Source organism: Micrasema longulum, unplaced genomic scaffold (genome assembly GCF_059751315.1).
Source record: "Micrasema longulum isolate JH-2025_06_02 unplaced genomic scaffold, ASM5975131v1 h1tg001160l, whole genome shotgun sequence".
NCBI classification, from domain to species: Eukaryota; Metazoa; Arthropoda; class Insecta; order Trichoptera; family Brachycentridae; genus Micrasema; species Micrasema longulum.
This window is the reverse complement of record NW_028278347.1, coordinates 123,419-151,235: the sequence shown is the minus strand read 5'-3', so window position 1 is coordinate 151,235 and position 27,817 is coordinate 123,419. Positions and strand designations below refer to the sequence as shown.

Below are 27,817 nucleotides of genomic sequence, written 5' to 3'. Positions count from 1 at the left end.
TAGGTATCAGTAGCCCGTAGGTATGAATATTTATTCCAAATACTGTCGGCTGACAGTGGCGGCTAGCAGGTTGTAAATCCGCTTCTGGATTCGGCTGAGTCCAGGAAAGATGCAGTGAAGATCTGAAGACGAAGTGGCGAAGTAATCGGGCAGAGTAGAGTTAAAAGAGAGTGTTTACTGTTTTCGATCGATGTCTTTATTTCTCACATGTGCACATATTTATACAAGATTACAAAATCTGACCCTACGGTTAACTTAGGTATGGAAATGGTGCCGGCCCCCCACTCCTGTCAAGTATTCTCCCGAGCGGCCAACGTAAATAGGCGCCCCCTAGCCAACGTATAAGCCCCGACCCCCGCCTCCGTCCCTCCATTGCACAATCGAGCGCCGACTAGAGCGGACGTGAAAGGGCCGCTAGCTTGACACGCTCCGCTCAATTTGTCCTTTATACGGCAGCGGCCGGTTAGGCACGGAATTAGCCTCGCAGACTCATACATACTAGGTTATATATTAAATACAAGTAAAATAATAATTGAAACATTTATACGAACATACAATAATAAAATAAAGGACTATGACGTCGGCTACACTCCCCCCTGTCGAGAGACACTCCTTAGTAATCAGACGTCATCTTGTTTTACATTAAGTACTGCGAGTTTGGCCGTTGGTCGCGTGAATTCGCCTTTCGCTGTCTTGACCCTTGCGGTTCTGATGATACCATCTCGTCCCGGGTTGACCTCGATAATTATCCCACGTGGCCACTCGTTCCGAGGTAGAGCTGGGTCCGTGATTATCACTACATCTCCTACTTCTAGCGGTTTTGTAATCTCCCTCCATTTTTGTCTCTGGGCGAGGGTTGGTAGGTATTCACGAAGCCATCTTTTCCAAAATTGATCGGCCATTCTTTGGGCGATTCGCCATTGTTTTTTAAGGCACACTTCTGGGGGCGTGTCTCGGTAGTCCGCTAAGCGAGGTTGGCTACCGTCATCACCTATCAAGAAATGCATAGGTGTTAGTGGTGGAGCGTCTCTCGCGTCGAGTGACAGGTGAGTCAGAGGTCTTGTATTCACAGTAAACTCTGCTTCTGCAATGGCTGTCAATAAAACTTCCTCTTTTGGGGCCTGTTCTTTTAATATTGCCATTAACGCGCGCTTTGCACTTCGGATCAACCTTTCCCAGCTACCCCCCATAAATGGGCTTGCCGGAGAGTTGAATTTCCATCGAATTCCCCGCACGGTGGCTGCATTCTGAAGCTCAGGATTGTCTGCGAGTTGTCGTACTGCTTCCGATATTTCTTTATCCGCTCCTTTGAAGTTAGTTCCGTTATCGGAATACATCGTGTTAGGGTGTCCGCGTCGCGCGGCCATCCTTCGAAGAGCTTGGATGGTCGCGTCCGCACTTAAAGAGTGAGTTATTTCGATATGAATCGCACGTGTCGTCATACATGTAAATAAGGCCCCGTAGCGCTTTTCTTTATGTCGCCCAACAGTTACATATAAAGGTCCAAACATATCGACTCCGCAGTGTGTAAACGGACGAACGTGATGATCTAGGCGTGCTACCGGTAACTGTCCCATTAATGGCGCAATCGGATGACTCCTTTCGTTTCGACAAAATTGGCAACGGTGTATTATTTGTCGAATATTTGATCTTAATTTTGTGATGAAAAAACGCTGCCTTAGATCACTCATCGTCCTCTCTGTACTTGCGTGATTAGCTTTTTCGTGGAAATTTCTTACAAGCAGGCGTGTATAAGCATGAGTTCCGTCTAAAATTATAGGCGACTTTATTTCGGCGGCCATGTTGTCTGTTGCCATTAATCTAGTACCCATTTTTAAAATATTATCCTTATCCAGGTATGGATTTAGACACGAAATTTTACTGGCTTTCGGGAGAGACTCCCCCCGTGAAAGGATTTCTATCTCTTTGTTGTAGCTATCGGATTGCGCAATCTTAATCCATGTAAGTTCCGATGCTGATATTTCTTGAGCAGTTAGTGTAGCGCTAATGATTCGCTCTCTTTTGCGACACCTGTTGACGAATCGAAAAATCCACGCCGTAGTTCTAATTAAACGTTGCCACGACGAAAACCTGTTCTGATCCGGGAGAGCATTCAGCATTATTGCACTGTTCAAACATATTATTTCGGTCCGCAACTCTGTGTTAGCCAGGTTTCGATTTGTATTTAAACCTTTGACAGGTGGCCACATATCTTCAGAATATTTGAGGAATTCAGGACCTCCGAACCACATTCCTTTCATCGTAAGGTCAGGTATCTCTCCATCTCGGGTACCTAAATCTGCTGGATTCTGCTTTGTGGGCACCCATCTCCATTCCGTTGCGTTAGTAAGTTCGTCTATCTCACCCAATCTGTGTGCGACAAATGGTGAGTATGTTCGCGCATCGCTCTGTACCCAAATTAAGACAGTTGTCGAGTCCGTCCAGTAAATAGTTTTTATAATACGGCTATCACATTCCTTTTTAATAGTAGCCGCTAGGCGCGCTGCTATAAGAGCGGCTTGCAGTTCGAGCCGCGGTATCGATAAGGCACGCAATGGGCTCACCTTGCATTTACTGCCTATGAATGTGATTAAACTTTTGTCCATTGTCCTTTCGACGAAATATGCCACCGCACAGCTTGCTTGCTCCGAAGCGTCACAAAACACATGTAATTCTACCGGTGCTTCTTTATAGCTTGTGCATTGCCTCGGAATCGCGCAATTTGTTTCTTGTAAGATTTTCAACCATTTATGCCACTTTACCGCGTATTTTCCATCTACTTCAGTGTCCCAATTAGTTTTCGAACGCCATACCTCTTGTAGTAAGATACGAGGTCGGATTGTTAAACACCCAATGAATCCAAGGGGATCAAAAATGCTCATTACTTCACTAAGCATTTCGCGCTTGGTAGGTATATAGAGTTCGGACACCGCTGGAGTTTCTTTGAATTTAAACAAAAAATTGTCACTAACTGGATTCCACTTTATCCCGAGCACTCTTTCGGTTACATCTTGTCCACTTATTATATTTATAGATGTATTCGCACGCAGATTTTCCGGTATTGCTCGTACTACCTCTGGATTATTTGAGGCCCAATTTGTTAACTCAAAACCACCTCGTCCGAGCACTGTGGTAATATCGCTTCGCAATTGAATGCTTTCTTTTACCGAGTCGATTCCTATTAGAAAATCGTCTACATAAAAATGATTTAAAATGGCCATTTTTGCTTTCATCATTCCAAGTGATTGTTCCTCCGCTATTTTATTTTTAACAAACTGAGCGCTGCTCGGTGAGCATGTAGCTCCGAACGTCATTGAGCTCATGACCATCTCGCGGATATGTTCGTCTTCATTATCACGCCAAAGAAATCTTTGTGACTGTTGATCTTCGTCGCGTATTCGGATTCTCAGAAACATTTCTTTTATATCCGCCGCGAGGGCGATCTTTCCCTCTCGAAATCGTATCACGTTCCCTAGAAGTGAAGTTAGCATATCTGGTCCACTTAGTAAGCAATCGTTCAACGAAACACCGCGATATTTACTTGCGGCATCGAAGACAATACGTAGCTTTCCGGGTTTATTCACATGACTAACTGCGAAGTGCGGTAGGTAGTACGTTCTATTCGTCAATGTATTTTTCTCAATGCATGTGAGCTCTCGAGCATATCCTTTTCTGATATACTCATTTATTTTTGATTTGTACGCGATAGCTAAAGACTCGTTTTTGCGAAATTTCTTTTCAATTAGTTCTAGTCTTCGTAGCGCCGTTTGCCGATTATTTGGGAGGCTTATGACGTCATCTTTCCACAAAAGTCCTGTTTCCCATTGTCCCGATATCAGAGGTCGAGTAGTGTTTTGAAGAATATCAATTGCTCTTTTTTCACTGCAAGATATTCTAATTTTCGGCAAAATACCTAACGAGTCAACGGCATAATTTTTCTTCACAAGATTTTCTAATCGGGCGTTGTCTTGTATTGCGGCGATTGTTTGAAACGGCATTGTATTTGTACCGCCGTGAATTGCCTCTCCTAATGCAGTAACGGAGATAATATATCTCCCACTTTTCCTTGCTTCCCTCGTTACAATCAAGGAAGCATTATCTTGGCCAATTAAAATTTGCGGGCGCACTGTTTTAATTTGTCCGGCGTCCATTACGGCTTGAGGCGGTAAATTTAAATATTGCATCGTGTTAGCTCGCATTTTGTATATTTCACTGTTATTGCCGCGGATATTTACTGTTATGCGACGTGATGACTCATCCGTCACATTCATGCCACCGGCCCCGTGAATTTTTAGTCCTCGTATTTTCCCTGACGCACCTGCACGGTCCGCCACTTCACTGTCGATGAGGGTGATTGTAGACCCTTCATCCAACAAGGCGTACGAAGTCACTGTTCCCGCTGGTCCACTTATTTCCACCGGTAATAATTTTAAAAGAATCGGTCCGTTCGTTGACCACGTGTTCACAACTGTTCTATTTCGTGAGTTTTCATTGTCATAGCGGTTTTCACTTTCACTCACTAAATTCTCACTTGATTCTCTCCTTGCGGATTGATTTCCGTTCAAGGAATTGTTTTGTCGCGAAAACGATGAGCTCGAGGCTCCGACCTCGGCGGTAGGTCGATATTCGCGCACTTCTCCGCGGTTAGATTCGTGAAGCGTTTTATGGTGCAATGAACGGCACCTATCAACGCTGCACTCACGCGAATGTTTACATTGCGTAACCCTATGCGATTCCCCTAAGCACGAAAAGCATAAGTTTTTACTTTTAACTATTTGCCATCGCTCGGCCACTGATAACTTTAAATAGTCCCGGCACGACTGAATAGGGTGAGATCGATTACACAATGCACACTTGTTCTTCTCACCTGTAGGTATTTGAGGCACTACCGCGGTATTTACTAACTCGCGTTTTCGATTGCCTTTTCCACTATAAATGTTCGGTTCGATACCTCCGCACAACATTGCGGCGCTCGATATTTCTTCTAGCCAGACAGAAAAATCTTTAACAGTGGCTCTGTTATTATCACCTCGTCTGGCCCCCCACCACGATGTACGCATACATAGCGGTAGTTTCGCTACTAGCTCGCTTAGTAACTGCGGGGTAGTAAGATATTCACCACCGAAGCCTTCCAGAGTGGCGATCACGTTGCTGATGGCACCAGATAGCTCGATCAGTGACTCCGTCGAACCAGTACCCTGAAGACATTGGAGTCTCCTTACTCTATCCAGCATGGCTGCGACGATGACTTCTTTTTGGCCAAAGCGCAGCTCCAAAGTTCGGATGATTTGTCCGACGTTACGCGGCTCTACGAGTAGCGCTGAGACCGCCTCTCTCGCTCGCCCCCTCAGGGCGCGCTGCAGACGTAGGAGGTTCTCCGGCTCTGATAGGCGGCACATCTCAGTCGATTGATGATACTGAGAGCTAAAGGTGGGCCACTCCAGCGGCTCTCCTGTGTAGACGGGCAGGTCCTTGGCGCTGGACTGTCGGGCCATCATGGCCCCAACTCTGCTATCGTCTTCCACGTTAGGCGGCCTGGGGCTCCCTATCGACGAGGTTCTTATTGCTGAGGCCATCTCAGCAATAGCGGTGGCCATCTGCGCCATGGGATCTGCGGAGCGGTTGACCCACGTCTCTGTGAGTCCAGCAGCGCTCTCCTCAGATCCTTCCAATGGTGGGAGTGTAGATGGTCCCTGTTCTCCGTCCAACGGCTGTGGGCGGCTCTCTCTTCTACTCTGGCGCTTCAGTTGGATGCGAAGCTCCTTGTTCTGTGCCTTCAGGAATCTGATGGTGTTGGCTGATGCTTGAGAAGCGTTGTCAGAAGCATCGTCGTCGGATGATTCTCTTTCAGATATGGCGGGGTCCACCAGTTCGGCGGCGTTCTTCCCCGATCGCAATACAGGAGTCATCTTGGGCGGCTGTGATATTCAGTAGAAGATTCGGCAGTGAAGGACCACTTTGTACGAGACGCGTTTCCGCCTCGTATAAAGAATTGTAAGACTGTAAAAATCTCGGCAAGGCGCTAGTATTCTACTGCGAGCTGCGATAGGTATCAGTAGCCCGTAGGTATGAATATTTATTCCAAATACTGTCGGCTGACAGTGGCGGCTAGCAGGTTGTAAATCCGCTTCTGGATTCGGCTGAGTCCAGGAAAGATGCAGTGAAGATCTGAAGACGAAGTGGCGAAGTAATCGGGCAGAGTAGAGTTAAAAGAGAGTGTTTACTGTTTTCGATCGATGTCTTTATTTCTCACATGTGCACATATTTATACAAGATTACAAAATCTGACCCTACGGTTAACTTAGGTATGGGAATGGTGCCGGCCCCCCACTCCTGTCAAGTATTCTCCCGAGCGGCCAACGTAAATAGGCGCCCCCTAGCCAACGTATAAGCCCCGACCCCCGCCTCCGTCCCTCCATTGCACAATCGAGCGCCGACTAGAGCGGACGTGAAAGGGCCGCTAGCTTGACACGCTCCGCTCAATTTGTCCTTTATACGGCAGCGGCCGGTTAGGCACGGAATTAGCCTCGCAGACTCATACATACTAGGTTATATATTAAATACAAGTAAAATAATAATTGAAACATTTATACGAACATACAATAATAAAATAAAGGACTATGACGTCGGCTACAATGATCATCATTATTCTCTTTCCACACCTAAGGCAAACCAATCGAAGGGTATCTTGATCATTTATTGTTACATGAAGGTAAACGCTTTAGGTACCAGTCCAGGGACGATGAAATATTTTTGGGTGAAAACAACCATTTAAATAAATATTTTAAGTTAATCATGCCAGGAATCGAACCCCAAAACTCTTGCATGGTAGACAAACGAGCTGACCACGAGGCCAACAAACGACGACTACGGGACCACAACCCGGTTCAAATTCAACGTCTATCCAGGAAACATCCGATTTTTCAATTTTTAAATCAACTCTATAGTATTGAACGGAATTGCCAATGCAGTGCTCTGCTCACCACAGGAAACGAATATGAAAACAATCATTATAATTTTCATAATATTTTTATTTATTCACTCATTCATATTTTATGATTACAAACTATAATTAATAATAAAAGTAATGTGACCTTATTGGGGTTTTCCGTGCTGAGGACACTTAACAATATACTTTTTAAAAATTACATTTGAGAATAAACAAAGATGACTAACTTAAAAAAACGAAGATAAGTAACAAATATTCAGACAGTTTTAAAAACAAGGTATTTATGTACATCTATAATATTTATATTACAAAACACACAACGAAAATAACAAAAACCTAACATAAGCTATACAGTTGTGGAGCAGTTGATTCAATATTGGTATGGGCGAATGAAACAATCCATTTTACTTCTACCTAGCTCCACATACATTTTCTCGTTACTAATTGTTTTAATAGATAGTGGAAGTAGGTTATAGATTTGAATTGAATATTACTCAAAATCCCTTTGTCTGAAAGTGGTATTAGTTTGTATTTGTTTGTATTTATATCATTTGAATTTTCAAAAAAATAAAACCCCCATGGTTTTTATCACACCGCGTTGTAACTAACATGTTATGCACAGTTGGCTATGCTATGAATAACGATTTGTTACTGCGCTACATAACACGGTTAATTGTTTGTGAAATTTGATGTTAAATCCCAGATCCCACATTCAGCTTTGTCATTACGTAACACATTCAATAGAACAAATTATTATCTATTCATTATTAAGAATTTTCTTGATATGTTTTGATAATCAGCTAAAGCTCACCCATAAACTTATTCACATTAATTGCGCTAATTATCCGATGATAGGTAAGAGCGATTGACTGGTTGCTGGTTCGCGAATTGAATGTGCAAATAAAATAATTACCCTTAAACATACTGTGTGAAAAAACTTCCTCGAGTTTCTGTGTGCTAACTTGAGGTAAGAAAATGATCGCCTAATAATCAATGTTTCTTTTCATATTTTTTTTTTTAAAGAAAAAATAAATGTTTGCTTTTTTATTTTAAGGGCCATCTTTAACAAGTTGCAAATAACTCACTATTAGAAAATGGAAATCAGATAAGGGTTGAGTAAGATTCAAACCATAGTTCTTTGATTCGTGAGTCCTCGTGGAAACTCGTTTATTTATCGTAGCTGCTTCAAATTTAATTAACTTGGTCCCAATTTAGATATTTTTAATACAAAATATTGTGACTTAAAAAAGATTTTTTTGAAACACGGTAAAATGAAACATTGTCAGTGTGAATAAGTTAATGTTTCTTTAATTATGTTTATTTTATTATAATATCAACATTTTGAATTGGTCAACTATATTATGAAAATCCCTCTCCTCCACTCCTTCACTCTATTTCCTCATCCCTTAACCTTCTTACGAGCTCTTTTTTTTCTCATTTCTAATATAATATATTATTTTTCTCTTTACTGTGTAACATGTTATCTCATTATATTTGTGAAAAACTTTAACTGGATGTATGTACTATTTTTTATATTTTGAATTCTTAAATAACAGCTGTTGTTTTTTCTTAATAAATAAAATAAAAATAAAATGAAATAAATACATCCTATTAAATCAAACACATTTTTTTTATTGTACGTCACCTGTAACTCAAAATATCAATAAAAAACTTATTTTTAGTTAAAAATAATTTTATACTGTTGATTCGCACAATTCTGTACATGTAAAATAACAAACATGTTTTTAATCTATTATATGAATAAAACACGAGTGATACTTTAATCCACAAATTTGGAATATCCAGTGACCGGTTTCATCGCTTTCACGACATCTTCGAGACTGGTATCTTTATTAAAGAGTTAAATGTATTTATACAGAACAGATGTAAGGATAGATAATTCAAAGTTATATGTAAGTAAATTAAATAAAGTTATTTTTATCTTAAGGATCATTATCAACAAATTTTCTTTGGGTTAACTAATGAATTAAAATAATGCTATTTTAACAAATTTAAGTATTTTATTTTATTTTTAGTGTCCCATCCTTCGTGAGTGTGGTTTTGTAAATAATGATTTCTGAAAAACAAAGGGTAAAAAGTCATTAGTGAAATTATGTTACAATGGGTAAAGTAATGGAGAATGCACATGTGTTATCTGTTTATTAAGTAATTTTACGTCGGATTTATTTTTTAATCTATTAATTTCGAGAATTTCTAATTTGTCAAGTTTATGGTCTTTAGGTGCAATATGAATTATTTTTACATTATTTTTTAACTCGAAGGAATGTTTATTTTTTATTAAATAATTGGCAAAATTTTAATTATCTTTATTATTAGACCATGATTGTATGTGCTCTTTTATGCGTGTTTTAAAGGCTCTACCCGTTTGGCCTACGAAGCATGTATTTTTACAGTCGTTACAATTAAGAAAGTAAGTTCCTGAGTTGGAAAACTTATCTTTTTTGTCTTTAGTATTTAACAACAAATTAGCTAAGGAATTATTATTGTAAAAGGCTGCAGTGCATTTATTTTTATTTATTATTTGTCCAATTTTATCACTAGTTTTTCCAATATACAAAAGTTTTGCCCACCGCTTTCGGTCTTTATTATTATTGTTTGTTGTCAAACTTTGGGTTAATTTATTGTTTACGAGACGCTTTTGTTTCTTTCTTATCAGGTTATTAACTAATGTATTATTATATCTGTTATTTATCGCGATAGATTTAATTATGTTTAACTCATTGTTATAATTATGTTTGTTAAGCGGTACGAATATGTGTTTTTGAATGTTTTTAATCTACAGTAAGGTCCAAAGTAGAGAATCGATTTCCATTCGTCAGCATTAACCAACCACTTCAACTCTTTTCGACCAATTTATTCCCAATTTAAGTGCAAATAATAAAAGGGTAGGAAATTTCCAGATTTATTTGAGTGAACGTACAAAAATTATTCTCTAAAGATATTTAAATTTGATTCCCATAAAATACGTACTCCCAGGCATTTAACTTTTAAGCAAAACATGATTGAATTTTCTTTTGCAATAAATTCGATTTAGATCAGGGTCTCCTCTGGATTCCGTATATAAATAACGTAGTTCGCTATTGAAAATGCTAAGCAGAGAATAGCATTGTCCCGGTTCCGATTTCGTACCACCTGGTACACTAAGAGTGCATTTACAGTCGGTCATGTAGGATCTATTTGTTGAAAATACGTGTATCACTGCTTAGTAATGCAAAATTTTCAGTCATAAAGTTCCCTTAAGCGCACAGGCAATTTATACAAAGCCAGCTCGAAGATCTTTGAAAAATATGTAGTAACACAGTGAATTTTTCACAAAATGGTGGTAGTAAACTATCATAAATTTCCTCTATTTAGATTTAATTTTCCCAGATATTTCCCGTATAAAATGCAACGTGAAACTTATACTCACCAGTCGTAGATCAACCGTATTGTTTTTAAAGCAATTTTCTATCTACTTGCTCAGTATGAAATCAAACTCAAGGGATATATTATATTATAATATGTATCATATTTATAGTTTCGTATCTGACCTTTTTTTAAAGTTTTTTTAAATTTTTTTATAATATACAAAAGAGATAAAACTCAATATTCAAAAAATAAAAAATAATTACATAGCAATAAAATACATATTGACAGTAAAAATAGTAAACAATAATCCAACAAAACATGGCCTGTTTGTGGGTATACAAGAATGTTTATAAATGTTTAGCTCCTATAATAAAACGACAGATTTTTAATTTTCGTGTATTATGAGGAAGAGAAAAAATAATATTTTGTAAAAAAATTATACTTACTTACTTACTTACTTATTACTTTTTTATTTTATTGTAATTGGAAAAGGAAATAAAAAATATAAAACTCAACAAGAAATATTCCTTATTATTGAAAAGAAGCAAAATATATCATAAAAAAAAAAGATTTATTATCTTTAGTTTGAATCCAAGATAGTGCGCGTTTTTTAAAAGAAGGAAAATTTTAAAATTTTGCGATCAACGAAATAATATCAGTAAAAGAATTTTTTTTTTCGGCCTTTGCTGAAGTAAACCGTCACCACCAACATCACATCTGTTTTATTTCAAAATTATTGACAACGCATTAACTAATTTAACTAACAAAATTTGAGTTTGTGCAAATTTTTGTGTATTTATGTTTGAACAGAGCCAAAACATACATGTCAATTATAGAAACCTATGTGGAATTTAAAAAAAATATTTCTAAAAGGTATTTGAACTCCTAACTTTAATTTTTTTTTAAAGTTATTTATTATTTTTTTAAAGATAACAACAGCCATATCAACAAAAAAATCAATATTTAGAAACAAACCAAAATTATAGGCCAGTTATAGTTTTTTATACATTACTAAATATTATAAAATGTCAAAAAAAGAAGAAAAAAGTGTTCATTAAAATAGCCACTCCGCATCATTCCACATGTCAAAAATAAATAAAATATCACAGTAATAATGAAATTTAAAAAAAAAAATAAAGAAAAAGTTTTTTGTTTACTCGGACTTAAAAATCCTTTTGCCGGCGGATCCATACGGAGTAATACGGAGCTATCAGTCCTCTTTTCTTTCTTCTTTCAAACAGGATAAAATAATAACAATATAAAAGTGTATAAAAAAATTTAATATTAGGTAGGTACAGTAAGATTTAATTATAATTATTATTTTTAAAAAGGGTTCTGGCATTTTCTTTAAACTTGTTTAAAGTGAGAAAATATATATCTATTTAAGCAAAAAACGTGTTAAAATTATTTCAAATACTGGGCATTTTTATGTTAGACAATGGCAATGCAACAACTTATTATTTGAATTGGAAATTTGATGCCTATGTATATAATTAAGGTACTTTTCCACCCGAGTACAGCCTAACAAAATCCGATACATCCCGACCGCAGGTTTGAGCTGAACCAAAGTTTTGGTTAATTTTCTTTTTTTTTTTCAAAATGTTGGGGTATTGTTGACGGTTGTTATGAAGTTTTCAACACCCTTTGAAATAACCTTTTGTTTTCAATGGAATTTCATATTTAGAGGTTTTTTTCACCCTATAAATAATTTCATTTAAGCAACTGTTTATTTGGCTAAAATAATTACATTTCGGGAACTTTTATCTTTAAATTCAATCTATTTCCGACATTTGGCGTTTGACAAGTGATAAAGGTTGGCATCTGATGTCCATATCTAGTATAAATGTTTTGTTTTGACATTTCTCCAATAAAAACAAATCAGGAGATAAAAACGATTTGAAGAAAACTTATTTATTCAATTGTGATTGAAAAACAAATGCATTTGATTTACGTGGGTAAAATCAAAATAACTTTAAATACATTATTAAAAAAAAAACTCTTACGGAAAACTTTTTTGATTATGAAATAATGAAGTCCAGGACTCCGATTTCAATGGAAATTACACAGAGTTATCTGTAATTGTTTATTCAAAAAATATTTTTGAGCAAAACTTGAATGTGCGTGACAATTTTTCATTTTTTTATTGATTTATTCCTTAAAATAAACATTTTACAACAAACAAAAAAAACATTTAAAAAAACAAGAAAAAAAACATTTAAGAAACACAGTAAAATTAAACATTTGTCAGTGTGTAATAAGTTAATGTTCCTTTAATTATGTTTATTTTATAATAATATCAAAATTTTTAATAGGTCAACTTTATAATGAAAATCTCTCTCCTCTACTCCTCCACTCTATTTCCTTATCCCTTATAACCTTCTTACGAGCTCTTTTTTTTCCCATGTCTTATATAATATAGCATTTTTCTCTTTACTGAGTAACATGTTCTCTCATTATATTTGTGAAAAACTTTAACTGGATGTATTTACTATTTTTTATATTTTGTATTCTTATAAAACAACTGTTGTTTTTCCTTAATAAATAAACATAAAAATAAAAATTTAAATTTAAATAAAATAAAAATAAATAAAAAGAAGTATCCTTTACTATATGAGGCCAAGAATCTTGAATTGTGTTGGGATACAACATAATAGAAACTAGAGGGATATAAATACGTTATAAAAGAATACTAAAAATAAAAACTATTACGTAGACATCCATTTGAATTAATATCTGGACAATACGCTTAGTAATGTATAGAATGTTGATGGATGCAGAAAACGAGAAAGACCGAGAAAGGCATGGCGCAATCAAGTTCTATCCTCACTGCGTACCCCTACGGAAAAACGGCGTGATGGTTTGCTGTTGTCGTTGTTGTTGTTGCTGTTGTTGTTAGTAACTTGATAAAGAAACGGAAAGGAGAGTAAATGCGGGCAACAAAATAAACGGCGCACTAAACACAGTAATTGCTAATAAAAATATGTTAATCGAAGCTCAACTGGCAGTGCACGATGAAGTTTTAGTTCGAACGCCGATGAAAACCGAGTGAACGCGGTTGAAATTCAATCTCTTAGACGAATGCGTGGGAAATCAATATATGACAGGGTTACGAATGACAAAGTCAGGCAAGAGTGTAAATTTGAGTCTGGTATAACTGATAAGATTAAGAAAAGGTCTCTGAGATAGTTTGGTCATGTCAACGAATGGACGACGAAAGAATGGTAAAACAAGGACATATCGTTAAAATGAATTGTAACGTGAGACAAGGATAACCAAAAAAGACGTGGCATGATCAGAAAAACCAAAATCTTATGTTTGGTCATGTAAAAAGCTGGAAAAACCGAAGGGCATGTATGACAAGATGTATGAATGTGTAAGAAGCTAGAAATGTAAGCCAGGATAGACGTGTGTGGCAGTCCATTTTCTCTGCCTACCCTTACGGGGAAATCGCGTGAGAGAGACCCCGTTACGTGGCCTGTGTTTGTGTGAAAGAGACAAAATAAAAGAAAAAAAATCGTTCAATCAGTCGGTTATTGGCAGTGAACAAAAGTGCACGCTAGATTTAATGACCCGCGTATTTATGATTTTTTGCTAAAACAGATGTAAATAATTATAGTATGTTTTTTATAAAATTATTTATTTATATCATTTAACATACACCCCAAGGGGTATTTACAAAAAAAAAATACAGTTGAGAACAAACATAGTAAGTAATAATTTTAAAAATAAACAACACGTTTTTTTTTGTAAATATGTCATGTAGAAACATAAAAAGCATGCCAAAATACAAAATCAATAAGAAAAAAGAGAAAAATAGCGTTATAAGAAATAGGTTACAATTCAAAAGCAAATTGTAAATAACACATATAAAGTTTAAAAAAGGGTAAAAAAATGTATTTTCAAAATAATTACAAAAATTATTACAAGAAGTATAATATATATATATTAAAAATACAGGTAGCATATGGGGTGCCTATAAAATTTGTCGAACTTATCAAAGCCCTTCACTCAAATAGCGAATGCCGAATCAGAATCAACGATGTTGTCACATATTGGTTTAAGGTCACCACCGGAGTTGGTCGAGGTTGCGTCCTTGTACCGTTTTTTTGTATAATCCTCTTTTTTTATATAAGGAAGTTTATTCCACTAAATAGAGAAATATCCATCTATTCCTCCCAAAAAAATCTCCGACCAAGAGTATGCCGGGGATGGGGTTCTGATTGACGATTCAGTTAGGGGTCTTCAGGCCACTATAAATAGCCTAAATAATTTTGCCTCATGCGTGAGTTTAAAAATTAATATTGCAGGAACCCCTGTACTATGTAACACTTCTTGCTTTGACGCCCGAAATCCTCTGACTCTGTCAAACCAAGTCATCAAAAGGGTCAAGAATTTCAAATACCTGGGAGTATATGTAACAGAAAATGGCAGCTTTCAAAAACAACTGGGAGTACGGCCAGGAATAGCAGGCGCCACATTTAATAGTATGAAAGCTTTTTTTTTATTTTTTTTTTTTTATTTTTATTGTGGATAACTTATATAGCGCCATTTTCGTAATAAAATACCTCAAGGGCGCTTTACATGGTGATTCTACTGTTAAGTTAATTTAATTGAAGCTTTAAATTTGTAATTTGATTAAAATAATTTATTTTGTTGTCACGTGCTACGGATTTATTCAAATGATTTAGAGAACAAGTGGGTTTTAAGTTTTTTCCGAAACATCACTTCACTTTCACAGCCTCGCACCTCTGCTGGGAGAGCATTCCATGCCATAGGGCCTGCGACCGCAAATGCGCGCTCACCAAATTTAGTGCGCTGTTTGTTTTAACTTTGCTGGAATTCCTCTCATCCATGCGCTTTGTAGCTGCACGATGATTGGTTATCTAGCTTTCATATTTCAACTTTAAAATACCTTAATTTTGTAAACGGGGTCTAGAATTCCAATCGTCTATGCGCTTAGTAGCAGCAAGGCGTGTTGTAATCTTACTCCTTTTTACTATTCATATTATTATTATTTTGTAATACACTAAATTTATTTGTCAATTTTTAAAATGTGTAAATGGGGGCTAAATTTCTAACTGTCTATGCGCTCTGTAGCTGCAAGACGTCCTGTAATCTAGCTCCTATCTATTATAATTTTTGATTGATCTTAATTGAAAACGAGGAACTAGAATCCCAACCGTCCATGCGCTCTGTAGCTGCAAGACGTACTGGGATATTTATTAATTGTACAGCGCCCTTGAGGTGATTTTCACAAAAATGGCGCTTTATAAATTATCCAACTATATATATATATATATATATATATAGGTATAATAACTTTTCCTCTCGCCGTAGACGTAGCTGATCTAAGCGTGAGACGCCTGTCAGCTAGTTCATCTGGAATGCATAGTTCCCTTAGATATTCCGGAGCCGAGTTGTGCAGTGACTTATACATAAGCCAACAGAGTTTGTATTCGACCCTCTGTGGAAAACGTAGCCAGTGTAGTTCCCGAAGTAGTGGAGTGATATGACTGAACTTAGAGATTCCGAAAATAAGTCTCGCTGCGGCATTCAATACAGATTGTAGGCGAGTCATTTTGTTCATTGGTAGACCTGCATAGATACCATTACAATAATCGACTCTAGACACTACAAACGCATTTATTAATTGACGGGCGGCATCAACCGGCAAATTTTTGCGTATGCATTTAATTTGTCTCAGCTGGTAGAAGCATGAACTTATCGTTCTACTAATTTGAGCGTCAAGAGATAGGTCAGAATTGAGTAAAACTCCCAGTAGTTTAACGGTGGGTAGAACGGCACTCCCTACATTGGGTAGAGCCGTATCCTGGATCAAATTCTGTCGTCTGGCTGAAGCCACCCACAGTTGTTCAGTTTTTGATGGGTTTAATGTTAGTCTGTTTTCAGCCATCCAGTTTCCTATTTTCTTGATGCATCCATCAATTAAATTGACAAGCACACTTCTCTCGCCTGGTTTGCAATAAAAATAAATCTGCGTATCATCTGCATAGCAGTGCGACCACAATCCACATTCTTTGATAATGTTCTCTATATCTTTAGTGTAAAGGAGATAGAGAAGTGGTCCGAGTACTGACCCTTGAGGCACTCCTGTAGACACCCGAAAGTTGGTTGAGCTTTTACCCTGGAACACGACTGCATATTCTCTTTTATTAAGATATGAACTGAACCACATATGTGCCTGATCACGGATACCATAAGTTTTCTCCAGACGTTCAAGCAAAATATTATGGTCTACAGTATCAAATGCAGCACTCATGTCCAGAAGAGCCATCAACACCAGATTACCAGAGTCCACCGACGTTATAATGTCAGACAGTACTCTTATCACTCCCGTCTCCGTGGAATGAAAACGTCGGTATGCCGATTGCCTTACCGAAAATAAAGAATTCCGCTCGATATAGTTAACGAGCCTGTGAGAAACTATTTTTTCTAGTATTTTTGATACGATGGGAAGATTTGAAATAGGGCGAAAACTGGAAAGATCTTCCACATCTAGTTGGGAATTTTTTAAAAGTGGAGTTACATTTGCTTTTTTTATGGCTCTCGGAACAATGCTGCGCTCCATGGATGTATTAAATAAATCTGTTAAAAATGGAGCTAATACGTTAATGCATTTTTTCAAAAGCCATGTTGGCATCGGATCTAATATACATTGTTTGTTGGGTAATGCTGCAACAATTTTTTTAACCTCATTTATAGACGTTGGTTCAAATTTACTGAATTTTTGAAGGGCATTATCTAAAATTACAGGTTTTTTCGCTGAACTACACGCCAGTCTGATTTTTTCGACTTTATTTGTAAAAAAGTCGGCAAAATCAGTGGCAGTAGCGCTTGTGTTAGATGTCTCTGCTATACAGTCACCACGAACAGATTGAAGGCTTCGCCAGAGTTGTTTTGGAGACTTTTTCTGTTCAGTGATTTTTGTACACCAGAAACTAGATTTTATTTCTTTTATAAATGTCCTATAAGAGGCTTGCATATCTAACCATATTGATCGGTCCAAAGTTGACAGTGTGTTTCTGTATTTGCGTTCTAGACGTCTTAGCTCTTTTTTTTTGAGTCGACAATTTTCGTCAAACCATGCATCAGATTTCCTTTTTCGAATAGTTTTCGTAGTAAATGGTGCATGTTTGTCTATCAGGTTAGATAGTACCTCATTGTACAACCCAACCAATTGATCGACGTCGTTTGAGCGACGGTCAATGTCCGGACCAATCAACGAAGCTGTCTGGAGATTGGATATTTACTCAGTGAAAACCAAATGCCGCCTATGTAACGCCTGTATAACACTTATTCTCCTCTACGGATGCGAATTGTGGCACCTCACTGGGGCCCAAAACATTAAAAAACTTAGTTTTGAGACTAGGTGTCACAGAAAAATATTGGGTGTACTTTGTAAGGAATGAAGTAATGAGAGAACTGACGCAGCAAACTCCGGTGACAACTATCATCAAGCGGAGGCGATACAATTGGCTTAGCCATGTCCTGTGGATGCCTCCTGAGAGCCTTAACCACGTTTTCCTACTTTACAAGGCATCAGGTTCTTGACGTCCTGGACGTCCACTGCTGACTGTTTGTCGGCAGTTTGTATCAGAACTATGTGACGTGAACCTGATTTGCGGAGATGCACAAGAGCTGGCAGTCAACAGAGATGCTTGGACGATATTTGTGGACACCAACTAGGAAGCGGACATGGAATAATAATAATAAATAATAACATAAGATAAACATATGTTAAACATATGGGACACATATTAAAAGTATTTGAAAAATTAATTTTAAAAAGTGATAAGATAATTATTAAATTGTCAAACTATTGTTGACAATTCAGTCATATAAACAATACACATAATAAATATCTCTTTACCACGATTTTTATTGTTATTTATGGACTTTTTGTATCTGTGATTTTCTTTATTCTTGATATTTTAGATACTACTGCCCTTACATTGGTAAGATATCAGACAACTCGTCAAATGTGTATACGTTTTCTTTTTATTTTTTGTAATTCTTCTTTTATTTGGAAAACTGTTTTAACATCGAATTTATTTATTAACTTGTTTTATTAACACATAATATTTTTATTTTTTTTACGTATCTTATATTTTATTCTTTTTTATTTAATTATTTTTTCACGCCCATAAGGATTTTACATACATGAAAGTTATACAAAATATAAGTATATAAACAACATCAAATTTAAAAAATACAATATAAAGCAACAAAAGATAGAACAGTGTTTAGAAGTAAAGTTGGTATAAAAAAAAGATGACGAGTATATAAACAAAATAGTTTTTTTTTAAAAACACAATATAAAGAAATAAAATATAGGAACAGTGTTAAGAATTATAGTTGGTATAAAAATAAAAAAATGAGTGTATTAAAAACATAAATTTAAAAAAATACAATGTAAAGTAATAAAATATAGAACTGTGTTTAAAAGTTAAGTTGGTTTTAAAAAAATTTAAAAAAATAAATTTTAACAATATATATATATATATATTTATTTATCTCCATTTTTTTTTGCACCACAACAGGCCAGAAGGCCGGATTACAGTGGTGAATAACAACACAGAACACTCTATCTTGAGAAAAACCCAATTTAATTTTTGTGTTCCAACCGGTAATCAAACCCGGAACCTTCCGTGCTTAAGTCAAGTGTCTTGAGTACTACACAACGAAAGCCGCCAATTATTATTTTATTACCGTACACATGATTTTATTTGCTACAATACTCGATTACCCTTTTTCGCATTTAAATATTGGCAAACATGCATTTTATTTTTTGCAATATTGTTCTCCGTATGGAACTAATAAATCAAAGCTTGTAAGGATGGGAAGTGTGATGTGAGGTGGGTACAATCTTTAAAACGAGACAAGAGTGGACTAAAGGAAATACTGTTAATATGGTTATATTTATATTTTTTCTCATTTTAAATCGCTTTTTTGATTTCTTAGTTGTCTTATTTTATTTTTTATTTTTAACATAAAGAACTGTTTAAAATATTAAAATGTTAGAATCCAGTGTCTTTATTGAAACTATCATTGTTTTATATCAGATGGTTTGCACTTAATTTAATATCTCTATACGCAGCATTAGTTAAGTATACCTTCAAAAAGAAGTTTGTATAGCTTTGAAACCGGTTGGTAGATATTTTTTTTTAATAAATGGTCAAAAACAAAGTTGTTCTTATTTTTTTTATTACAATAAATAACCACAAATTTTGTGCTTCAAATACAAAACTTATAAAAAATAATTATTTCACAGTTTTTTTTTTACAATTCAATGTTTCTTTTTTCAAATGTCTAAACTACAGAATATTCTGTCTTTTGCTTTCTTAAGCAAAAGACAGAATCTGTCATCTTGACACGATGTAACATCACCGCATATAATTGAATTTTCTAGCACAGCCTTTTTAGAGTTTATCTGAAATGCCCTTACGATACACAAGTATCCAACGCAAAATCCCTCATTTATATTGTTACCAGGTAGGTACTTGGTTAATTCTCCCATTGCATTGTTTGTTCGTTCGGGGTTAAATTCGGTGATAAAGAGATGATTTACACAGAAAATTGTATTATGGAATTAAAATTGCCACGTTCATTTATAAACCAGTAGCTAACTTACCTCAATAAAGTTAATTTACTTCTGTATTCGACAAAATAAGTTTATCGGAAAAATCAAATTAAGGTATATTTTAAGCTATAAGCTATATAAATGCATAAGTTTATTGACTTATTTGAGAAAATAAGAGCTTTTTCAATAAATAAAATTTTTACAATTCAACTTAACTAACAAGGCCAAATAGGTTTCGTTTTCTATTTATTTATTTATTTGACACTTTATATACATATACAATATATAAGCGCCCTTGAAGTATTTTATTTCGAAAATGGCGCTATATAAGTTATCCATAATAAATAAATAAGGGCAAGCATATTGCCTTAAGGCAATTTCTTTCTACCTACCCAAACCGTTCAGTTTGAGAAAATTATAAATACGTGGATATATTGAATCTTACAATTTTTTACAAAAATAAAAAAGCAAAGATTAACAAAAAAAAATATAAATAAATAAAAAAATAACACTGTACTATGAAGAGAGGAGAGGGCATGGGAAGGAAAGAAAAGGATAAAGAAACTATTTAAATATTTAGATAGTGACATTTAATCTTGACTTAAATGTAAATAAACATTAGTGGGTAGATTATTCCACAATCGAGCGGCAACTACTGTGAAAGAGTAGGCAAGAAAATTAGAGCGATGACAGGGTATTAAAAGGGTTCTGTCGTTACTAGAAAAAAGAGATAGTCCGTGTTGTGAAAAAGGTTGGATGAGCTCTCTCAGATAAACAGGCGAAGTGGGATTATTTAAAATATTGTGAAGAAGTGATAGAATGTGAATGTTTTTTCTATGACTGATACTGAGCCAGTGTAGTTGCGTGCGATACTTGGTTATGAGATCAAATTTGCGAAGATTAAAGTTACATAATCCTGAATAAAATATAAGAAAATTATACTTGTGGAGGGCTATTCCGTATCACTCCACTGGATGTTTAAACATAGGCAGATTGGTAAATACAATACAGTGTATAAAATGATCCTTTTTGAAAATGTTTTCCTTTTCAGATGAAATCAATTTACTTATAAATGTCTCCCCATGGAGCAAAATCCAGCATATCTATAAACATTGAACCTCTAAGTAAAAATACGCCATCCGCTTACAGAGTCGCCCATAAAAATCATTATATGATTATTAATCAAGAAGTTAACTCCAGTTTACAGCAATACAACGAACCATATGTATTTAGGTCGAAAATCGCAAGCGCAAATTGAAACCACCCGTAACGCGTTTGCTGTTAAACCAAAAACCGAAAATTTGGAACGCTATTTGTCTATGCAATAAAGCGAAAAGGCATCTCCAAAAGCGAAAACAAATTAAAAGTGCCAGATTTGGACTAACTTAAAACATTATTGAGTAATAATAATAAATTATTGCATTTTTTTATTTGGGAAATCAACAGTTCTACATACATATTTAAAGTAAACAAATAGATAAAGTGTATAAACTCAGAACTAATAACAGATTTCCACAAAGTATACAAATTTAGTAAAAAATTTATATATTACATATTAAAAAACTACTTATTTTTAGTTTATACATATGAAAATGTTATTTTCATGTACTCGAAAATATTTTTCAATAATCAAAGAATTTGTTTTAATTTTTTATATTTTAAACAAATCAATGCTGAAACCTTTTGAGTGTGCTGAAAAATTGGTAATTACAATAATTTTTAAAAAGTTCTTCAGGTCTCCCAGGGTGGAGTCTTTTGAGGAATTCGGGATTTTAAACATATGGCAATTTTAAAATAAATGAAAAAACGACTTTGTTTTAATCACTTATTTTTTTACCAACTGGTTTTAAAGCTAGACAAGGTTCTTTATCAAGGTAAAATTAAAATAACACGTGTATATTTTAATGAAAATATTTGAAAAACACGTATCAACAAACCAAGTCTTTTTGTCGTGTAAGGATAGGAAGCGTCATGTGAGATGAATACGATCTTAAAAACTAGACAGGAGTAGATTAAAGGAAATATTGTTTATTTTTTTTGCAGTCCCAAAGCTTTTGACCGACAGGACATTACAGAATCCCTTTGCTTTTTGGGATTATGCTATTCGATATAATCTCCTTTAAACGTTTAACCTGACTCTCATAAATTTTACCCAAATAAGACTGGAAGAAGAGACCCCAAACACGCACTCCGTTAGATATAATCGATTCAGCGAGTGAATATCTGTAAATACTCTATAATTACTTAATTTCTAGAATATCACAATTCAACTGCTTAAATTTAAAATATACTCAAACTATACACAAAAAAATAATGTAAAAGCCTCCATAGTTTCTTCTTTAAAATGTTTTCAATATCTGTTATTATTTGCTCAACTATATAAAATATTATATTAATGCCACCGAACTAAGTGAATAGTCCTGACAACTTTTGTTACGTAGGTGCTAAAGTGAAAAAGTCAAAAAAATCTAAATTTACCCTTTTAAAACAAAAAAATCATCTGTTCTTCGGGTGTTATGTTAGAAATCAAGATAAGGTTAAGGCCCCGTGTATTTACCATGCGTTGAAAGATATTAGCCATATTCCACAACCCTACAAGGAAAAATGATAGAAAATCATAATTGGGATCTAAAAAAACACAATCTGGCGGTGAAATACTGACTCAATCTAATTAAAAATTGTTTCGTTAAAAAATCATGTTATTATATACCTTAGTATATTATTCCTTAGAAGATATTTTTTTGTATTTTATAACGCGTTTCACTCTTAAACCTTAGGTTCAGTAAAAAATATAAAAGCTCCAAAATCAACAAAAAAAAAATAATAAAAATCATTGATTTCTGTTACACTAGATGCAGAGCTTAACAGCTGTCTGGTCTTCCAATCAACTTAAGTTCCTGGACATTACCTGTAGTCAGTAAATGTGAAGCAGCGTAAAAAAGGCGCTACATACAGCTTTGAATTCAGAGTAAACTGGTATAAACATTCAGTATTTTTTACTTTACTGCGCGTTTAGCGCGGCAATGTTGACGCGACAACGCTTATTTTTTATTAATGAACCTTTATTTTTTATTAAAACATTTTTAAATACACAAATTAAAATAGGTAACAATTCAGGCTGAACTTGCCAAAAAAGAGTCAGGCCCTTGTATTTAGTATTAAAAATAAAAAATAGAACAAATTTTAAACTGTCGTTCTATAAATCATCATCACTATTTGATGATACCTCAGTGATAATAATGACTTTATTTAATTCTAGTCAGTAACTTTCAAAACATATAATTTTGTCAATCAGTGTTATTATTGATTTGGTTTACTGAAAAGCCTATTTTGTGGATTACTCAGCGCTACGCTCTATAATTTCAATCTAAATACCTGATAAGTCTTAACTTTATAATCACTTTTAAAATGGCGCGCGCTTCAATTAACTTTATGACTTCAATAACTTGACGTGATCTAATTTGCAGATCTTGTACACAATTAATTCATTAATCCACACAAGATGACATCCTTACCTGTTTTGATAATTATTTTTTCATGGAATCTCCGTTAAAAATATTAAGGAAAATATTTTATTTCAGCGAAGAACCAATTTATTTTCCGACTCTAAGCTCCTCCGTCAAGGATTAATTATTAATCTTGAATTTCGAAAAACTTATACAACTTATAAAAAATAATATCGTTCAGTCGTATTTATTTATTTATGTTTATAAACGTATCTAATTGAACGTAATTACTTATTACAATATTGTCCAAATGTTCGTAGACAAAAAATTGGATTTCGGGAGTCATTAAGATTAACAAATTACAACAAAGATGGAGAATACCTTAAATAAGAGAGTATTAATAAGGTCATAAGCCCTGTCAATGCCTAGACTTCCATATTTTCTTATTTAAGGTATTCTCCATCTCTGTTGTACTTTGGTTATTACTTATGATTGTTTTTTTTTTTTTTTTACTTATTGTTTGTTGAGAAACGTTATGTTCATGTAATAAATATTTCTAAATGTGTCTTACTTCATTACAAAGTAAGAAAATCATGTACTTTTGCCATTTTAAAACGCTACTCTTTCAAAATCACCCACAAAATCTATATATATATATATATATATAGTGACAATATTTTGAGTTTGTCCAAATTTTTTTAGACGAGGACTGGATTCAACTCCTTTGAGAGCTGTTAATATTAACGTATTACAACTGAAATGATGAACATTTAAGATAATGTTAAAAATATGTCTACGCATCTGCAGGGCTTATGTCCTGTTACTGGCTGGTTTAAGTGGCAACTTAAACAGGGAGTTGAATCCAGTCCTTGCCTACAAAAAGTTGGACAAACTCAGAATATTGTTCAAAAATCCACCTGATCCATGAAAAAGTACAGAAATTGAAAAATATATAAAAAAATTCAGGCGTTGTCTAGTATGTAGGTGAAAAAAAATAGGTCAAAGTTAGGTGAATCTCACCCGTATAAATAATGGTTTCAGCCCTTTAACTTCATAAACATCAACAAATTATTATTTTTTTATTTGTTTATCCTTCCATACATATATTTACATGGAATTTAAATTTTTTTCTTCAATGTAGGTATAATTTACACACTTATTGAAAGTCAATGGATAAATGAATAAATAAAACAACATAAGGAGATAGTCAGGTATCAATAAATAACTACACATTCCAAACACTTTAAATTGGGAAGAATAGGTAAAAACAGTTTGCAATCAGCTAAGAGTTTGGCTACTTTACATGTACCATTTAAAACCATACATACCATACGCAGTGCTGAGACGAGTTTCAATATGGATTAAGAATATGGGGACTAAGTTTCAAATCTTATACCAACAGAGTCTTGAACTTACAGGTACAAATCTTTAAAACTATCGTACCTGCAAAAATAAAGATTGAGGCAAAATACAACAATAAGATATTATTTGATTATCTAAACGTTTTGCCAAATAACAAACAGTGTCAGTATAAGATAATGACAGATCTTTTCCTCGATTGCAGTTTTAAATCCAAAGTTAACCATCAGATCGTGACCCGACAAGTATTGGCACAGCAGTTACGGTACCACGACAGAAGAACTACTATGGAAATAGAACAATAGGGAGTGTAGTACCAAAACTGTATAATTTAATACCAGCTGAAAATCGTGAGGAAAAAAACCTTATTTCATTTTTTTAAATAGTCAAAAAAGCTTTTAAAAGTGTGCATATAAATATGTTTTATTCTTCATTTATTATTAAACAATGTACTTACTTATAATTTTTTTTTTAAATGTAATGTAACCCGCAGACAAGCTTCGGCTTTGCGGGAACAAAAATACAATTATGTATATTACTGATTTGTTAAAAAGAATAAAACTATAAAAAAAATTCAAATAAATCCACACCCATAAAATAAACTCGTCAGTTCCATATTCTCACTGCGATTGTTTATCGTTTTATCGATTTTAAAAGAACATCGATTTAAAAAACACAAAACCTGTAAGTTAAGTAAAATACCTTTGTTGTTTTTACAGTTGTATTTGTTTGTGCACAATTTATCATGTTTAATATTGTATTTTTTAAATAGATAGATTTTAAAAACAATGAAACGCTTTGCACTTACAGCCAATCTGCTAAACAAAATGGATGTCTATCCTTAAAAATAGACGTACTGTATCTGAACTATGCCATTAATATACATTATTATATTATAAAGTAGACTCTTGTAACCGACTCTTCAAAATTAATTTTAATGTCTTCTTTCGCATGATAAAAAATAAATATGTATCCCATCTGCCAGTCTGTGGCACTAACTATGCACAACACTCTTTCCTCTATCGTTCTTGCTCTAACTGTATTTTACATACCCCTTAATTTATTTTAAAATAAATTTATTATTATTATATCTGGCTGCGATACGATTTCACTTACTATTTTGTGATGCACACTCCTGAACACTTACTCCTACACTAATACACATAAACACATCATTTTGTTGTAACACAATTTAAGAATATGTATGATTTTAATTGAGAAGCTTCGCTGGTCTGACTTAAAACCGTATTTTTGTAATTATATCATTGTTGACTGTTTGTTTATGTTAAATAAATTAATGTATTTTTAAAACTTAATTTGATAAAGAAATAAAACGAAATGATTGTTAAATATGGTACACAATATTATAATGACAATGACGTTATTAACAATCAATAAACAAGATTAACATTTTCAAAATCAAATAAAATACTCAAAATTTTAACAACCATATTTTATTTTATTTTATTGTACTGGAGAGTTTTTAAAATTACATTTTATTATCTTATGACATTTTACCAAACGCGGTACAGCCATCCTACCTTTTTAATTTCAATTTCAGTAAATTTTAGTATTTGACGTTTGGCTTTAGAATACAATATATTTTCTTTATGATATTTGGCCACGTGACCGTGGTTAATTAATTTTGTTCCACTGTGATTGGTCAAGATGCTTAAGAACCTTAAAATCACATCAATACACGTCTGTGATTAAGCAACTGGAATAATCTCATCAAAATGCGTCTTACAATTTGTCTTTTAAAAACAATCTACGTTTCCAAAATGACAAAAATGAAGAAAATTCATTATTATACAGTATAATTAATTATACAAAAAAAGATACCTTAAATAGATAAAAAAAATTAAAAGGGTAACTTTTATACAAACTTTTAAAGAAAAAAACCCACTTATTTACATAATTCTGGAAACCCTAGATCTCCAAATAATTTACCTTTACACAGATGCAACAAAACTTCGGCTTTAAATCATTTTTCATATGTTGGGATTTTTTTTAATATTCTTCCTAAAATTTCAAAATCAATAGCAAAAATTACAACTAAAATTAACAATTAAAAAAACACATGGGACCCACCTTATCCTGAACTCCATACAGTGAAAAATTGTGTATATTTTAAAGATAATAACTAATTTTAACTTATTTTTTCTACATATATTATAAAAATTAAATTTTAATAAAATGTAAAACATATAAATATATATATACACATTTATATATAACAATAAAAAATAATGTAAAATGAACTCCTTCTTAAAACACGAGTATTCACTTTATTAGAGAGGTAGAAAGTAATAATTAGCTGTGTATGTACAAAACATTTATAACTGTATAAATACTTACTTTAAAAAAAAAAATTTTTTTCAATAATCCAAAAAAAAACATGTGGAACAATCTATGAAAAAATAGACTCCTCAAATAAATTACGTATTAAAATTAAAAATTCAAATGTTCTCTGCATTTTTTGATTATGTAGGTATGGTGCGTTTAAATAGTAAAAAAAATGCATGGCTGGCGTTTTACGACTAAAAGTTGTAAAACATTTTATAAGGTGTGTAAAAGTCTAGGAAATTTGAACCGCGTACCTGAAAATCACGTAACAAGAAAAACAATCCGATAAAATTTAACGCGAATTTCAAATGAGTTTTTTTTTATGCCAGTTCACGTTTATGGTATCAAGCGTGTTCGCAAAAATAAAGAATAAAGTATGCACATAACGTAGACAATCATTTTTACCGTTTTTTTTTTTGCTTATACATTTATTTATTTGGAGTGGTGCCGACCCTTGTGTGTGGGAAAAAGGTATGAAATTAGAAAAAAACAAGGTTAAAAGAAGGTTGAATGCTGTCGAAATGCAATGTCTAAGGCAAATGAATGGTAAAATTACGTACAATAGGTGTACAAATGTCGAGGTTCGTGGATTATTTAAGGTCAAGACAAGAATTATCGATTAAATCAAGAACGATGAGTTTCGTAATTGACGGCAAAAAACGGTTAAAGGCTTCACTATGTGATCGTTCATGGTTGCAGAAAACAAAAAAAAACGAAAAAGACATACCATGACCAAATTTAACAAAT

The 27,817-nt window shown here is 33.9% G+C and overlaps 1 protein-coding gene across 1 annotated transcript; it reads right to left on the bottom strand.

Moving 5' to 3' along the window:
- Window positions 1–620: 620 nt before the first annotated feature.
- On the bottom strand, window positions 621–5,909 carry LOC148276702 (uncharacterized). The gene has a single exon (XM_088233912.1). It carries the CDS (start codon window positions 5,907–5,909, stop codon window positions 621–623), a length of 5,289 nt encoding a protein of 1,762 aa, XP_088090038.1.
- Between the last annotated feature and the right edge of the window lie 21,908 nt (window positions 5,910–27,817).